Here is an 18,913-nt window from a genome sequence, read left to right as displayed (position 1 = left end):
TTTATCAAGTTTTCTCTTCTGTCAGGATAAGACATTTTACTTTTGCTGAGATGCTTCTGTCCTGTTTCATTTGATTTTTTCCACAAATATGGACCAACAGACCATTTAGCAATGGAATGTCCATGATCTATGACCACCTTCTTAGTGGTTTGGTAATTATTAGTCAAAGTGATGAAAATGTTTGGCATGGTACCAATTTTATTTTCAAATTCAAGCATCCAGAATGCTGAAGTGACAGGAGCATCTGCAATGTTTTGAGTGAAATTAAATAATTTCATTTCTGGGTCATTGCACTAATTTTTGCAGTCCTTGCAGACATGTGGGGTGCATGTAGAAGCTGAGAGACTCATGCAGGATTCCCATATGCATCAAACATCAGTAATAGCCTTGCAAGAGCTGTAATCAGATTGTATGTTCTTGTGCTGCAAACAGTGGTGGATGATCCTGGAATGAAAGACAAATACGGAACAGAACAATGAGGATAAACCTACTGAGCTGCAGAGAAAGGGTTCATTAACACATATCCAGATGTAAATCTTTAGCTTGCCTTATAGAAGGTGGACAGAGAAAGAGACATACCCCAAAAGATTCAAAGCTGCAGCAAAAGATGGTTCCACAAAGTATTGACTCAGGAGGCTGACTTCACCGTTCAAGCTAAAAAAATAACCTGTCTTGATATTAGAATAAAGACAGAAATATCCTTTGTTGTCCCACAAAGGAGAAATTCAGCTGCAACAGCAGCATCAGATGTGGGTTCACACAATAAAAACTCTATATTTATATTCTATATGGAAAATTATTTTTGAAATATAGAGTAACTGTATAGAGTTGCATTGGATTCTTGTTTTTCCTGCATAAATAGTTTTACTGCAGTGTAAATTTACAGGATTTTACMATAGCAAGATTTTTCATCACATTACAAAAGATTTGACTTTCAGCAGAGCACATGTGCGAGGTGGCAACCCGGTATTTGCTGTAGGGGGCGCTGTTCTAAAGGGATCATCAACCTGCGTTGCTCCACATAAACTGAAACAATATTTAGATTTTAGGGTTTCTATCTTTATTAACAATATAAATTAGTGATTTTCATTCTTAAAACCAGATCTAAATACAACCTARAACTTACTTACTGATGTAAACAAGTTCACATAAGGTCATGTCACATTTATTTTAGGTAATGAATTGTGGCATTTTCAGAATGACATGTTACATCATCACTAGGTGAAATTTACATAACATTTGTGAAGAAGCACATTGGGGGTTCCTCTCATGTTGATGTGTTTGGWGCCCCACGGGGGAACCTCAGCCCCGTGGCCACAGCGGGATCCAGCGGGGAGCCTAATGAAACGTGCCTCCCTGTGGACGCACGGCTGTTGGTGGCCAACCTATTCACTCAGGCTGCGATGTGGAGGTCAGTCGCGCCTCAGAGCAACGTGCGGCGCACTCCTCCTACCGAAAAATCCCRGTTTTTGCAGCCTTTGTCCTTCAGAGACGCTGAACGGGATTTCGCATTGCACTCCAGCGCCGCATCCCGAGAGTCACGTCCCGTTGCGCGGACCCATTTTCCGGGTGACAGGTGTCCCGGTGCAGCAACGTCCGGAATACAACTACTGCTTTCAGCTGGACTGTTGCTTTACGGTTTCTCTGCAGCAAGCTCGGCTGGGAGCGGTGTCATGCTCAACTAACTGTCAGTATTGAGGAGGTAGGTGCACCCCACTGCTGCCACGGGGTACTTTCTATTCAGCGCATGTTCTCAGATCAGATAAGGGGCTCCGAGCACAGTGTCCTCTGCGGGGATCTCAGCACTGCGGCGTCCCGCACGAGTTTTTGAATATTTCATTTAACTCAGAGAGGATGCTCGGACGTGCGGCGGTGACGCATTCTGGATGTGTCAGCTAATAAAGGGTGAATGTAAACAGGCTACATTATTATAAACCCATTCCGTTTAATCCAGTTTTCCTTTTTCAACTTTGTCCCATTGAGATCCCACGTCTTGTTTGGCAGACAGACCGGACAGAGGCAGCTGCAGCTGCAGCTGCAGTTCAGATAAGCAAAAATCACACAGAAGTGAATTATAACAATATGCAACCTGTTCAATATGTCAGTTACTGAGAACCGAAGTTGGAACCTTCATTTTTAAACATTAATATTACCATAAAAGAAAATGTATGTTTTAGTTTTTCTTGACTTACCAGTCTAAATTTGTGAAAAATAGAAAATAATGAGTGTTGATAACAATTGTGRTGGTTATTATAACTAATCTGAGTAAGTGATCCATCTCGGTGCCCCATTGTACAGGTTACACTATCCAACCTGGAAAAACTGTAAGCCTATTCGTTCAAYGTTTATCTCGGAAAACAACAAGGAAACGTTTGATATTTCCAATTTACATTAAATAAAAACCAGACCTATTTCTGTCATAAAATCTAGAGAACTTAATATTTGCTCAAGAGAGATGAAATGCTAATGTAACATGGCAAGTTAAATATCAGATATTTAAAAATAAACTATACTTCTCTTGACCATTATACAGTTATAAAAACCTGTAAAATAAAATCACAATGGTTCAAATTATAAATTCACAATCCTTAGCTGYTTTTGTATAAAGAAAATGATACTGGACTAAGATCTGAACCTTGTGGAACCCCTGATAGACTTTCAGTAAGTCTTCATCATYTTTAGGTTGTTACTTATCTTAAAGTGAAGCAACAGAAAACCTTTCCCGGGAAAATGTCCAAAGGAGTTTATGGATAAGATGCACTCAGTTATCTAAGATAAAGCATTAAAAGATCTACACTTGGTGCCAGTGGTCCGTCTGGCCAGGAAGCAAAATCTCATTATAACTCCTACAGTTTTGTGAGGACAGCCTGAATTATTTTCGTTCACAGTGCACTAAGTTGTAAATCAAAAGCCTCCAATTGTGCTGTTAATGGGAAAGCTGGTTCTACCATTATTCACACATGCTCTGCAGWCAGTGCTCCTCTGGGATGGGCTTTTGATTAAAATATGGAAGTTAAATAATTGATAGATGGCAGACAAAGGAAAGATGRAGAGTAAAGGGAACGAAACAGAAAGCCCTGTTTCCTCTATAAGTCTGAGCTTTTTAAAACATGATGTCTTWGTGTCTAGAAAATCAGTATTGTACCATTTCCTCATTGCCCTTCTTTGTGTCCCGCCTCCCTCCAATCAGCTGTTRGTTTCAGGTTTTCCCTGTCTCCCCTCACAGGTTAAACTCCCAGTCAAAGGAGGTTCATAGCCACAGACATATCACCCACCCTCCTCCTCTCTGCTGGAAAGAGTTGTCCGTCTGCCTGCAGTYGTCTAAAGCACCATTGAAGACAGACAGCAAGCGTAGGGGGYTCTCCCTGSRAGAGWGTGTGTGTGCGTGTGTGTGTGTGTTGGTGGCTTKATAGTTCAACACCCCCAGCCCTTCTCTTTTTGTGTGTGTTTGTGTTCGTGCGGTGATGTGTGGCCTAAGAGAAGCACTTTAAGTCAGCAAAACGGGATCCAGCCCATGAGTCTGTCAGTGCGCTGAGCCGTTGACCAGGCTATGAAGGAGAGCTGCTCCAAACTAGGCTGAGTTGAGCAAGAGCAGGACGATCTGTGCGAGGAGCAGTCAGCCATGGGACTCGGACAGTCCAGCAAGACCCCKGTCACTGACGACACGGATGAGGGTGAGTGTTAAAACCCAGATGATCCTTTTCAGTGTATTTTTCTTCCTGTTTACTGCCCACAAATGAACTGACAGGTTGTGSATGCAGCATTCAGCATCTTTTCTGCTGCCTCATCAAAGTGTTACTGCTACCTGACAAAATTAAGAACACATAACAGTCAACGGCTGTTTAGCTTAAAGACCAGCATATTGCTACCGTACTAGTGCCTTTTGTGCAATTGCAGTATTTGATAAGTTTGCAAAAAATACTATTTTCATTTAGCACAGTTTAATTTCTTTTATTTTAAACAGAAAAGAAACAATTATTTCTGCGACAAAAAATATTTTACATTTTAAATAGTGAAGTTGTAATACAGTTATCTATACCATATATCCAAAAATATAAAAAATATCGAATTAACACTTGCTGTTATATGTAGATTTAAATGAAGTGTGCTTTTTTTGCATTACTTTATCTCTTTTGGTCAGACTGCTTAGAGTACCACTAARTACAGTTTTGTGTTTAGGTACAGACTGCAGTCGGCTGTTTAACAGATTTACTGCTTTAGTTCAACAACTTTATTTTTAATGAAATTCAATGCAGGAGATGTTCATTTATATAAATACATCTTAGTCCAAAAAATCTCATGCTATGGATTGATTTAAAGTCACTTGCACAACTTTAAATCAAATTTGACCCCAGTCTCAAATAACGCTGCAAAATCCAATTTATTCCTATTGTTAGAGGTTGTTGTAAGTTTTCTATCTAAGAAAACCCAGCAAATTATGTAGATTCAAAATTCTTATATCCATCAATCAGTCAATCAGTCATCTTTGACTTTAGGATTGGGTCACAGGGACTAAGCAGAGCGACTCAGACTTTCCTGTCTGCAGCCACTTGGGCCGACTCCTCTGGGGGAATCACAAGGTGTTTCTATAGCACCATGTTAAAATCCCTTTAAACTGTAATAAAGGTAAAGGACCTCAGATTTTTGTGGTATATTTTAGTGAATCTTGGAATAGCTGCCTGTGTGCATACAGACTTCCTGTTCTTCATAATTTCTGTTATTTACTAGCTGAATCTTTCCATGTTTCTGCGTTTTAAGCTGGCAGCTTAGTATCAAAAGGACTTTTCATTGGCAGAGCTGCTGGTTTGAATACATTTTTCTATTGTGTGTCCGGCGTAGATAATACATWGAGATTTTATTGATCTAAGTCAAAGTCTGCAACCCAARGACTTCAAACTAGACTGTTACAKTTTTAGTGGATTGGTCAACGGCTTTGAGTTTCACAGTTTTGGTATTTTGATGTGAAAAGCAACAGAGTCAGTTTGTTATTTGTTTATTGACATCAAGTTGCAATTAACTGCACAGTCTAGATAGATATCTATTCAGAAATAAATGGGAAAAGGTAACTCTTATCAAAGAAGTCATTATTTGTGACTGTGACATTTTTGGAAATGTCACATTTCCAAAAAAATTGAATCCAAAGTTAAAAAAGTAAATGCCTTTACTTTTTTAACTTTGGATTGATGCAGCAGTTAATCTAAACATACAACAGTTCTTTTCTTTACTGAAGGCAGGAGACTCAACCTTTGAATAATAATAAAAGATCTCCACAAATAACAAAGTAATCTCCTTGGTGATGAAAGCTGCATCAGAGACAGGAGAGGGTTTTCCTTTTGAAGTCGTAGGAACCTAATGATTACACTGTACTTTGCTGTTTTTGCTCAACATTGACRTGTGCATTTCCTCGTTGATTTACAGCTTATGACTCAGTGGAACTGATATGTAATAGGAATGGAGCATTATTCTTACAGTATGATACTTTTCACTGCATGATCTGATGACATTTATTCAAAATATATCCTTATTTAAGCCATCTATAATGTTCTATAGCATTTTCTATGAATTAATTTTATCACACCAGTCCTGTTTTATTTATCTTGTTTTATATTGTGTGCTGCTTTTTAATGGGTTTAATAATAATCRTCACACCAGGGATCAGGCTCTGCATAGGTTTATTTCTACAACATGCACAGTTCATTAGCAGGAGGCGACATGCTCTCTCACATTTCCCAGCACAGTGGTCAGACAGCTTACAACAAATGACAAGGAAGGTACAAATAAAACTGTGCACAAATTAACACTATTGAAGTAGATTCATCATTACTCCAAAAACAGTATGAAATAAGAATGATGTACACAATGCAAAACTTAAAGTTCTGCTTAATTTAATTCACCAAGAGAAAATATTAATATCCCTTTATTACCTAAAGTATCTCACAATGTTCACAATGTATTCATTCAATTAAAATATATAAAATCACAACAGATAACAGCCTGTATTTAAATACAGTCGTATTGCATACGACACTGTATTGTGGTATCCTGTCTGCAGCAGATCAAACACAACGGGGAAGACAATTTGATGAAAGTAACATTTTTCTTTCTTCAAATTCACAGTAAAGCTTAAAATCAACTTAGCTACAGTTTAACATTATTAAGATAATKAAAATAAATTTCAATATAATTAGTGGACCTGAGGAAGAGGCAGCATTTGAAAGCATCTTACCAGCATGATGATAAAGCCACTGATTGTTTTTCTCTGCTGAAGCTTCATCATCCAAACATGATTTGTGCCAAACTCATGAAGGTTCCACCAATCACGATATTTGGGAACCAAAGGTAAAAACTGTGTAAARTGCARTAGTTCTGCTGGAACACAAAATTAAAGTTATAGTTTCAAAACTACTTAAGTRATGCTGTTCTCTTTTTAATGAGATTCAAAAAAYTATGCTTGATTGACCAGACATGTTCTCCAGTTTAATGCAGTGTGGAATATTGGAGCGCTCCCTCTACCCAACTGTTGCTGTACACTGCCTATCAGCTGGCTTACTGAATACTGCTACGCTTATGAGTAAAACCATTCAGAAATAATTCTGTTGTAAAATAAACTGAGAGCTATGGTGTGGAAACTAAACCAACCCAACTGATTTCTGGAGACTTTTAGCCTTCAATGTGTTTGTGAAMGTATTGATTATTGATTTGAGCAGGACAGCATCTGTAACAACCTCACTGGTCAAGTAAGATTTTCTGATGAAGGGAGTGATGATGTATGGTTTGTGCAACTTGCCACTCCAGTCAATTCTAACATATATTCTCAAAACATGTTTTGTAGCATTTTGAAATGTTTACTATTAATAAAGTGAAATATCCCAGTTCTTGCAGCYGCCCAGTTTAGTTGTGGAACAAACTGGCTAAACTGGGATATTTTTACAGACGTAACATTTATTGCTTGTTCCATAATTGACTATATTATGTTTGTTTGATGTAAAGCAGTTTGAACTGTCTTTTTGGTGACGTGCTACACAAATGAACTTGACTTGATTCAGCGAAATTTCTGAAATGCCTGGACGCCTTCAGTCCTCGGCAAAACCGTAGCTAAAGTCTGACTCAAATRTCCACGTTTATAGTCGWTTTTTTTWAATTGATTGGGAAAAAACTTCCTTCTCATCTCGTCAATTTMCAATTCTAATATTTGGATAAGTGTCAGTACTCTGCATGTTAAGCATACATATTAACACCCATCATGCAATCACTGCTTTGAGTAGCAATAAAAATGCTAATTGACTTTTCACTGTCACTCCAAGGTGATATTGGTAACAGTTTCTTGTTGGTTGTTCTGTGAAGCTGTGAATCCATTTGCTGTGGCAAAATGTACATAGTATGTTATTTAATTAACAAATACACAGGACAGAAACACCTAAAGCATTTTAATAAAGTCAAAGAAAAATTGACTAGCAATACACTTTACTCTCCTTTAGTTATTGATACTCATGACACTTTTTTTTTATTATTAAAGCATCTAATTTCTAAAAGAAACATCATATTTTTTGTGTCTGAGACATAATACAACTGGGACAAATTGTATATCACATAAACAGGATAGAAAAATGAACTAAATGTTAACATTTCTGTAGAAATGTCAACATTTAATTACTATAAATGATCAAACCACATCCTGTCATTTGGTGCTGGCTGACTTTTTCAGAGGTGTTTGTATGAAGGTAGACTYTGTCAAGACTTGTTTATCTCCCCAGAGTTTGACGTTTGCACATCATACGTCACCAGGTGTGTGTGTTTCCTTCCCACACTGTGCAGCCATGTGAGGTCCYACTTAATTGATTGGCCACATTTAGTGGCCACCAGAATTTATTCACGGCTGGACACAGACCTTAAATTTCAGGTACCAAAGACAACCGATGTTCTRACACAAAGTGGGCACTCAGATAATTAGCTGGAGTAATAAGACAAAGATTGAGAGACAGACATAAAATGACGTTTACTCCACAATTTAAGACATTAAATTAACTTAATACAAAATGTAATTTAATCCATAGATTCGAATTGTGCTGTTGCAGCTCAGATTTCTGTTGATGTTGTGATGAGATTTTAACCTTATTTGTCCATGACTCAGTATTAAGTTTACTTTTAGTAGATTGTTTTAGAATGATTTATGTTGTCTTAAACATTATTGTTCATAAGGTACATCAGGTGCAGGCAATCTGGTCACAGTTGATGGGGAGATGGAGGGAGTTGGACAATCCTGGAAGGAAATTTGTTCCAACCTTGAACATTTCTGTTCAGAGATGCTTTCTCTGAAACTTTGTGGTTTTATTGCGACTAAACGTGAAAGAGTAGGAAGAGATGATGTGTTTTAAGGTATTGGATGTGCTGATTAAACCACCGCTAGACTCCTGCTCTATCTGTTCGATCACATTAGAAACCCTCTGTCACATCAGATCAGGTTATTCAAGTGAGTGAGAAAGAAGAAAACTGACATTAATGTTTACCTGGAGGCCAAATCCAGTATTTTCACAGTTAATGTGTTCTGTCAGGAGGATTCAGAGAGGATTTCATTTCGTTCAGACTTGGGCCACCACTGACAGAAGGCACATGTTATGGTTGTATATATACAGCATAGAGGTGGAAGTAGCATGATTTGGGGGTGTTTTACTGCTGGAGGACCTGGTCAGCTCTCCATCATGTGAACTCTATCAGAAGGTGTTTGTAAAAAATGTAAGACCATCTATAAAAAAAACATAAACCTAAAGCAAAACTGGAGCCTTAGATATAAAAATATTCAGCAGGAAATGGTTGAGAATTAGGAAATGCAATTTTTTGTAACTTAAGTGCAAGCAAATCATCTTTTTCTAGTTATGAGAAAAAAGACTACAGATTGATATGTGAATGATTCCTGATAAAGATTCAATATTTAATGAATATCCTAAATTCTACACAACTGTTGTTAACAAAATGTATCTCTGAAAATATACTGTGTAGCAAACAAAACAGATAATTAAAAAGGAGATAAATTCTGGTTGTTCTGAGAATTTCAATCTTCTTTTATCCCATTTGTTGAATTGAAGGAGCTAAAAATCTCCAGATTAGTCAGAGACCTCTGATATTCTGGCATGAACCAAAATAATCTTCAGCACAAACGACGTCCACTAAGACTGCTGCATGGTTTCCCTTAAGAGCCATTTCAAAGATTTGAGGGGACATTTCCAGCGCTTTCCTTTTAGCAGCTTCCTAGTGTTTGGTTCATTTTGTTATCAAGTCACTATCTAACAAACACACACATGGGAACACAGCCAGAGCATTTCCCTCTGCCTCACTCCTCTCTATCAGCCACTTTATCGGCTATTGGAAGTGGATGGGGGCTGTTTGTTTCCTGCTGTCATGACAACGAGGACAGACGTTTTTCCCCCTCTGCTGCTGTCCCAGAGGATGGAACAGCTGCTGCCCGTTGTTTGCTTTCATCGGATGACACAGTCAAACGATGCTGCACATACATTGACAATTACCAAAAACACACTCATGCACAGGACATTTAAAACACTACACTGTGCACACACACACACACACGGGAACACACACTCTTACATTTAGCCTGCAGCCACTAGATCAATTGGATGTGACAGCTGATGTTATGCTCCGTTAGTCACGTATCAGTGGCACTTTCCCGTTTCACACTATCTGTGCCGGGGTGTTTACGAAACCTGTCCAGATATAGTCCACATGGGACCAGCTACGTAACACACACATATCACAAACATGCAGATTTAGAGTTGCCACTGTCTAAAGTCAACACAGACCCATAGAGGCTTCTGGTAATTACAGTCATTTCACTGCTTAGCTACGGGGAGATCCTGTCCTGATGATTTCAGAGACGCAGCTGCRTTCGTGGATTAGATGTGAGATAATGTGATTACAGGAAGACACACAAGGAAGCAAAGGAAAAGAGAGGGAGGAGGTTTAGATTTTACGTTCAGTGGCTTGATGTGCTGAAGTAAATGATGGACACTCGAGTAACGGCATGAAATAGTCAACATCTGCACAAGAGTGTAATTGGCACTTTGACAGCCTTTCTGCCGTTTAACTCAGCTGAGGAAATCATGAGACCCTGGAACTCATCTGGGAGTCATTTTAAATTTAAGTGACACCTGCTAATCAGTTTAGACTGAACTAATCATATTAGCTGGGCCTGATCCTCACACTCTCTGATGTACAGCGGATTTGACTCTGAAGTCACTGCATAGCCTCATTCTGGCTGTGTTTATGTCTGTCTGTCCATCCGTCCATCCATCTGGTCATGATCTTTAATCTCCTTCCTGTCTAGGTTTGTATACTTGTTCCATATTCAAACCACTTAAAACCATGTATCAACCTTAGATTTACTGTTTCTTCTTATGAAGTAAAACAAAATGTGGGAAAACTCTGAAAATATGAGCCTGAAAGCTTTGACTTGAAAAATGTGTATGAACTCTGACCCTGTTGTACTGGTAGAACTGAACTGGGTTTAATGACAGTAGATTTCAGTAACTTCTATGCAGTAACTCACCATTGATCAGAATCATCAGTTACAATTTCTAAATGTATTTTTTGAGTTTCAGACAATGCATAATCATTTTCTTTCTTTCTTTCTTTTGTTATAGTCAATTTTGACCATTTCCAAATCTTGAGGGCTATCGGAAAAGGGAGTTTTGGAAAGGTAAGTTAAAGTTATTTAGCTTTTTTCCACCATATACATATTTAAATCACTTACCTATATCCCGAATAATGAACTTAAAACACTAGCTTCATGTAAAACACACAGTGTGCCTGCAGGCATGTTTTGCTCTCATCACAAATTGCTGCTGGTGCCTTGTTGGTAGATAACACTGGCACCATTTTTCTACTGCAACAGTCATTTGTTCTGATCTCACACAGGCCAGTAAAACTTTAGATCGTTTGTCTGTTTGTGTCGTTGGGTGCAACACAGTAATATTTTAGCACTTTTCTCATCTGATTTTCATTTCCTTCTCAAATAATCTGAWATGTAACTTGTGATTTCTATGMAAATGGTYCAKTAAGTGGTTATCTGAATCCATTAATRGATAAAATGTGAATAKAAATCAGGCATTGTGATGGCTAAGATGATGAAGGTAACAAAAACTGCATCTGTGTGTCGAGCTGTAAATCCACATAGTGTATTGTGTATGTATTTGGTTCCCAGTSAAGGATGATCAATGTTATAAAACTGTCACTAATTTTAATGTCAATATCAATATTATTCATGAAGCACTTTACAAACAGCTATTAACTGTAAAAATATAGTAAAATACATAGAAATAAAACACAATAAATTAAACAAACAGGACAGGTAGATTATAACGTTGGGCCTTCTGTAAATGCCAAAGAATAAAAATGAGTTTTGAGGAGTGATGTGAAGTTTTCCAGGCTATCAGCAGATCTGAAGTTGTTCCACAAATTAGGAGCAGTGACAGAAAATGCCCCGTCTCCTCTGCTTCTGCTTCTGGGAACACATTAGAGCGGTTTATTATTTGATCGAAGGGTTCTGGAAGTGGAATGGTTGTGAAGAAGGTCCTGGAGATAAAAACCAATAAGTGAATTTTAAAATCAAATCTGGTAAGAAACTGGCAACCAATCCTGAGAATCCAATACTGGGGTTATATGCTGTCGTTTCTGGGTTCCAGTTAAGACAGAGTAATAAACCCAGTTATACAACATTATGATATACATTCCAGTTAAGTTTACTTTTTAGTTTGTTTGAAAAGAACCAGGGACACAAGAGAAACAAGTCTARGTTTACAGCAGCTGGACTACAACATTTGAAACCACATGATTGAAAGTGATTCCCCTTCCTATCCAGTATGTTGTTTTAAGGACATACTGTATACAAATACACACACTCACAAACACAMCACACATCCACACAATGTCAGYGCAAAGTYCAATAACATATAAGCAGCCTAATAACAGTAAAGGTAAGCTGTTGGATGTGARGCGATCGGGCTTTGGGTGATGAATTGTGCCAGTTGGTGCAGAGATCACTCACTTAGACAGCAGCAATCAGTRGATTATTGATGCTCCCAGCATGAACAAGAACAACTGCAAATAAATTGGTCATAATGCATCACTGAACATTGCAATTATTCTTATCAAAGTCTAAAATGTGTTTCTATCATTTGACATGTAACCAGAAACCATGATTCCACCGGGTTTTACGTGTTTCTGGTTTAAATCAGAAACACCAGAGATACTGCATTTCTCAGTTTTCAGTACTTGTCATGCACCAAGTTTTTTCCAAATTTAAAACTCAAACTTGAAGATAATGTGAAGCGTCTTATATTCATGATCACAAGGAAGAAAACTGTTCTGAGGATTTCTGCAGGCATGATTTTTGGAGGGTTTGTTGTGCCACATTCAATGAAGATTCATGAATCTCATAAGGATGTTGGCATTTATAAACCAATTAGATAACAAAGAGGTGAGAGTCTATTATCGCTGGTTTTGTATTTGTCACCCATGTAAACATGCTCTCTCTTTCACTGGCAGTGCAACACCTCTGTAGTTTTGTTGGATAATTATTAATTGGCAGCTGTTTRAAGATGTTTTAATGACGTGTCACATTGGTATGCATTAWCTTTCAGAATGAGTTTCACATTATACATTATATTAATAACATTTCCCAATCATTTACCAGGGCAATAAAGCATTGATGAGAATAAGCATTACCCTCATATGATCTCAACAGGTTTGCATCGTGCAGAAGAAGGACACCAAGAAGATGTACGCCATGAAGTACATGAACAAGCTGAAATGTGTGGAACGCAACGAAGTGAGAAATGTCCTGAAAGAGCTGCAGATCATGCAGAACCTCGAGCATCCCTTCCTGGTCAACTTCTGGTAAGCACAGATCTATCTTTAAAACATGAGTTATGGTAAAGATTAAGACATAAATCCTAATTGTTACAACTTTTTTTCAGTGTTTTTAAATAATAAGGAAAGAGTAAAAAAAAATAATCACGAGAAAGGTGGAACCTCARCATAAMARGGAYGTAAACAGAGAACCAGAGAGTAGCGCAGTGCACAGACTCACCAGACAAACAATACCAGTGCTTGCTTGATTGCATGCTGTKCTTGCCAAAAAAAAGACTGGAAGTTAATTTTGTTGGCAGTGTAARCCCCCATGGGTGGGGTGATTTCCTCTAGAGATGTGCTTGGGTCAGCGCTGTGCCCACTCGCCCACCCTCTCCTCTTTCTTTCTGCCTCTCTCACTGTGTTGAGCTGGCATAAGGAACGATCRTCCTGTGGTAAGCACTCAAGGTCAAAGACAGGGAGAGACCACCTGCAAGTCTACGCACTGCGTTGAGCCAATTACATGCAGAAAAATGTCCTCTGGCCTGTCCCTCTTTTCTCTCATCTGTGTCCTCCCTCATTAGCCTTGTCTTCTCACACTTTTCTTTTTGTCTCTCTTACCATCTGTTCTASTTCTCTTCCCCTTCTCTTGTTGTCACTGATCCTCCTATTGGTTGCCACTAAACGTGACCTAATATTTTGGGCAAAGTTTTCAAAGCAACAATACACTTAGTAAAACAAAAGTTAAAAGGAGCCAGTTACAACATCATCTGTTGTAGTGAAAGATCCTGTTTATTCAGAATCATTGCTTCTTTGACGGTAATGGCAGGAAAACAATTATTTCAAAGATTCACAAGAAGSTATGTAATAATATGGACTTTGTAGACTTAATCTATTTGAAGATGACTTGCTACCTCTGTGCCTGCTGTATTTCTTGCAGATGATCATATTTAGATCATAAAGTGAAAATATTGCGACCTGAAAATGAATCTCAGCTGGTGAACTTTGTGGCAGCATATTTATTATTACRGCTATCTAAATCTAAATCCAGAGCAGAGTTGGGACAGACAGCAGGTGCATTAGATGTGCTGGGAGTATTTGTCATGTATATTAAAGCATAACATAAACAAATATATTCAGAGAAATCCACAGGATACCGTCCCAGCAGCTAATGGAAACAGTAATGATATTTATGATTAAAAACTCATTGTAAGCAAAGTTCTTAGGAYTTTATTGCATTAAATCTTTTGTATCTGTGCTGGAGAATGAATGGCTCTTTGACTGAAAAGAAAGCCTTKAAAGCATCACAAAAAGGTTGTACAGTAAAAATTTTACTTGCTTCAGGGAGTTTTTATTATTTATTTTGCTCAGTCTTTATATAATAACACCAGTGCATCATATGTGGACATCTTTCTGAGTTGTACATTGTTCAGTCATGTTCTTGGAAACCACACAGCTGTATCGCCAGATTCCAGGAAAACTGTTTTTCTACTGAAACAAACTGCAGAAAAACTCATTTATTAAGACATGCAGGTTTAGTGAAGCAGACAGGTACTGTGAAGTCAGTACAGATTTTGACTGYACAGAATAAGTAAAGATAAGCCTGACTCCAGACTTTAGTGTCACAAGTACTGCCAGCAAGCATAATGCCTCCTTTTACTTTTAGTGCYGCAGAATTTGGCGAAAGTTTGAGCGTAGTTTTCCAGCTCGTTGCGTTTTTGGCTTGATCTCAAGGTGACCTGGTGAAATGCAAGATCACCGAATCCAGTCYAGCCAAAGAAAATATAATCAAGTTCTCTCACTGCCAAATTGTGACTGAACTTGGAGTAAAATCAGGCCTTACTTTCTGAAATGAAACATAAAAATGTATTGATTTAGACTACAGAATAAACTTGCTAGTTTTTCAATACTTGKGTCAATTTTCCTGTCGGTAACGGATAAAGGTGAATGTGGTTTTGCAWACAGCTGCAGCTCCGTCCCTGTGCTCAGGACACATTGGACACAGACTGATGGGAGCTGTCAGTCAGGGGGAGGCGTGAGGAGAAATGGTGGGAGAAATGTTGGAGGGCTGTTGCTATTGATCCAACATATCACAGTATGCATGGTTGGCTGMCTGAATCCATCTCAGAGAGGTGCTGAGGTCACTGTGTGCTTGTGGGGGTAGTATTAATGTCTAATGRCTATAATTGCAAAACTATATTTAATTCTTCTCATTTCTTGCTAAAGGTTGTGTATACAAATAAAGGTAAATTAGATAATTTACAGTAATTAAGGTACAGTGCTGTAAAAGTATTTTTTACCTTCAGGTTTCTTCTTTTTTTTGTCCGATGTACTTGTTCAAATCATCAAACTACTTAGAGCCAAACATGAATTCAAAATTGTTTTCTTTTGATGATTTCATTTATTCAGGGTTTATCCCTAAACATAATATCTAAATGGTAACAGGTGGCAGCAACTGTCATTCATATAAAAAGAAAATAAAAATAGTTTATTGTGGCTATAGATGAATTTTCTGTGGAGATCTGTGGCGCTTTAGATGTTCTGCTTCTGGTTGAGTCTCCACTGTGTTCTTGGAATAGACTTAGTGGACCAGCCACTTCTGGAAGCTTCTTCYATGTTTGCTCTTTTTGGAGTTTATGACTCTTCACATGAGTCCCAAAGTCTTAGAAATGAATTTGTGGCACATTTACACATCAATGACTTACTGTAGTTGTTCACCTGCTCTTGTATGTTTTTGGTTATTGATTGGTTCAGGATATGTTGCTTTTGAGATTATTTACGCTACTTAGTGGGTGTGGCTTGTGAAATTAAAATTTACTTTCCCAAGAATGTGCTTATCAAAATACATGATTTCATGGTTTAACATTGTCTGGCAGTTATAGACAGCTTTCCTAATTAAATGAAATTATTAATTAAAACCCTGTTATGTATTTTCTGTTMATTTCTTAGTCGTCTGGTGAGAAATTATGTTCTGAAACATTTAAGAGCAACAAAAAAAAGCACAAAATGAAGAACATTTTAAGSGAGCCAATTATTCATAGCAGTGTAAGTCAAATTCAGCCTGAAGTTATTATTTCTGTCATCTGTGTAATATTACAAGACAGAAGTGTTACCTCGGACAGAGGGGACGGTGACGCCTTTTGTAAGGACATGTTCCYATTAACTCTTGAGCCCCTGTGGTTTCCTGAGATGTCCATTACTGAGTTGCCGAGGGGCACCGCTGTCTCTAAAAGCTCTGTGCAGGATTCGCTCCCATAAGACTGAGTGCCTGAAGGCCACCAAGAGGTCACATTGAAATGCATGTGTGGCAGAGCAGAGACAGCGAAAAAATATTAGCTGAAGAGTGTATTGGCACATAGGGGACCAGGAAGAAGCTGTGAAAGGATGCAAGCGAACCCGCACAGTATAAAGCGACCAGGCTCAGTGCCAGGAAGGCTAATGAAACGTCTGCAGCACTTCAATATAATGTACAGGCGCTAATCTGAAGCATAGCTGCTGCTCTCTGTTGAAAAGTTGTTTCAAGAATCAAGCAACAGCTGCTCTTAGCTGTCAAATGTCATATTTCTAGTTTTATTTGACTCTAATAGCTGCAAAATACAAACATGACATATGACATATCATGATGAAAGTATCTGTCTCCACTTTCTTAGAAAATGAAGGCATTTATCTTGATTTTAATATTTACATAAGACTGTTTACATTTCCAATGCCAGCATGTTCCATAGCACAGATTGAAACTAGTTCTTAAATAGGTTAAACTCAATCAATTATCAACCTAACCTGATCAATTGATCTCAGCTGATGTCATTGTGCACAACTTCTCACAAGCCAGACCAATAAAGTGAATAAAGAACAACACAAGCACCAGGTAAATTGATTTAGATTATCCTTGTGTTGGACGCTGAGTACGTTTTATATTAATAAGATGATTTCATGCATTTTCCTGCATTGTAGATTTTGTAGTTTGAAAATTAAAACCCTCCATAATCCTTTTCGACTTCGGGTGTTTAGTAAAWGAAAAGCGACTGCAGCCTCCGTTCAGAGGAGCATGACAGAAAGGAACACAGAAACATGCTGATTGAGACATTTCAGAGCAGAATGTGTTACTTTTAAATGAAATACTTGAGAGACTGAACCTACAAACTTTGTTACATAAAGAAAGATTAGTGGTGTCAGTTTAATTTTATGATGATACATAACTAAAAGATCCTGTTTCAAACTGAGCATTTTTCACAACATAATAGTTACATAATCAGATAGAATAAATAATCACTTAGTTACAAATACTAAGATTAAACTACCATCTATTTATAAAATAAAAAAAAAAAAACTTGAATCACATTTTAACCTGATGCACCTCAGTTAACTACACAGCTGTTTTCCTGATAGAAGGCAAGAAAAAGAACAATTAAAGTTCAGTTTGTGTCTCCTAAACACTTGTGACAGCAGCTTCTTGGGTTGTTTCTCAGCCGCAGCCACCTCTGCTGGGTTTGAGGTATTTACTCTGTGCGTGCGTGTGTGTGTGTGTGTGTGCATGTGCGTGTGTGTGTGAGATGCAGAGGTAGGATGAAGAAAAAAGARAATAAGGGACTCACTAAAAACAGAGGAGAAAGAGGGAGGATCAAAGGCAAAGGCAGTTAATCAAAAGATTAATCGACAGAGTAAAACAGCTCCGTCCAATAAACACAAACTGTAGTGTAGCTCATGCTTTAGTGTACCAAAAGGCTATTTTGTTATCCTGTTCTAGAGTTTGAAACGTTTTATTTCACGCTGTTACACTCAATGAAACTTCTAAGGAAAAATTATGCAATGCAGGCAGACTGCGAGCAATTACAGTGTTGCTGAGAAGCAGTGAATATTTGCCCTGATATTTGTTGATGCTGTTTAAGRGAATTAACTAGTTTTATAATCTGTAATTGAGTGYCCAATTTATTCTGGATTTYCCCAAAATTCAACATGCATATGTCACTTTGACCAGTGGAGGCTCAGCATTTAAAAGAAGGAATGACAACAAAATTCTTTTTGAGGTGGATTTATYAAGGAACTGCAGATCACATTTGCACCAACACAAAGAAACTGACTTTTATACCCTGGACAATTCACCAGACAATTTCACCAGACATGCCAAGAAGAGAGCTAATCAATATAACAAGGAATAAAGATTATTTACACAAACCTAACACCAAAACAATAAATGGTACCAATATATATTTACATAATTTCAACTAAACTAATCTAAGGTCAACCAAAGAATACATGTAACTTAATATAAACCCTCAAAGCATCAGTCCASGTCAGCATTCAACCTCCCAGTACTTAAGCACCTCTTTCTCAGCCACTCCTTGCTGATTCCTCCTGTTAAATCCTGTCTAATCCTGTTACCTCACTGTTGTTGCTGGTACTTTTGTTCTGCTGTGGTTCCCTGTGTACTCAATGTTTTGTTTTGTTTTTTAGTCTTTGGTTTTTCCTTTTTTATTAAGTCATTGATTTTTTTATTTTCAAAAAGTCTCAGCCTGCTGCATTTGGGTCCATCACCAACACACAACATGACAGTTAATCTTAAAATGTGACATTTAAGATTAGGAAATTGCATTAAATCAATAAAAGTGTAAAAMSTTATGTCTGATTTAATGAGGATTGGAAAAAAGTTAGKTTTTTTTAAAGAAATTGTATTTAAAAGGTGTSTGTCGTAAATACAGCTGCAGGAACAATAGTTAAAAATCTCATGATGCATCAATGCATCATGATGTTTAACTTACACAAATTGGAGGGAAAACACACAATGCTGCAGGCGTGTGTGTGTGTGTGTGTGTGTGTGTGTGTGTGTGTGTGTGTGCTCATTGTTTGTTAAATGCGTGTGCTTCCTCTCAGAAGGCATCTCGCAGATAGTCTTTCCACATTCGGAGGCCAACGGCAATCAAATGTTACGTGGTCTCAGCATTATCTGAGCCTTAGCAGACAGTTTGGAGTCAGCTCAATCAATTCCCATCCATCCATCCATCCATCCAGCGCAGAAAAAGCACCACATACACTTTTTTTGCAAATCTCCCAGAGG

At 37.9% G+C, this 18,913-nt stretch overlaps 1 protein-coding gene across 1 annotated transcript in view; it reads left to right on the top strand.

Annotated features, from left to right (window-relative positions):
• Positions 1 to 1,257: 1,257 nt before the first annotated feature.
• The window catches only part of stk32a (serine/threonine kinase 32A), a 51,233-nt gene continuing 33,577 nt past the window's right edge, over positions 1,258 to 18,913 (top strand). The window contains exons 1-4 of the mRNA XM_017308486.1: positions 1,258 to 1,702; positions 3,227 to 3,674; positions 10,653 to 10,708; positions 12,755 to 12,906. Of these exons, the coding sequence (XP_017163975.1) occupies positions 3,623 to 3,674; positions 10,653 to 10,708; positions 12,755 to 12,906 (260 nt within the window). The 5' untranslated portion in view covers positions 1,258 to 1,702; positions 3,227 to 3,622. The remainder of the gene's footprint in view (positions 1,703 to 3,226; positions 3,675 to 10,652; positions 10,709 to 12,754; positions 12,907 to 18,913) is intronic.

The sequence above is a fragment of the Poecilia reticulata genome, linkage group LG14, assembly GCF_000633615.1.
Source record: "Poecilia reticulata strain Guanapo linkage group LG14, Guppy_female_1.0+MT, whole genome shotgun sequence".
Lineage (NCBI taxonomy): Eukaryota > Metazoa > Chordata > Actinopteri > Cyprinodontiformes > Poeciliidae > Poecilia > Poecilia reticulata.
This window is presented reverse-complemented; position numbering and strand designations above follow the sequence as displayed.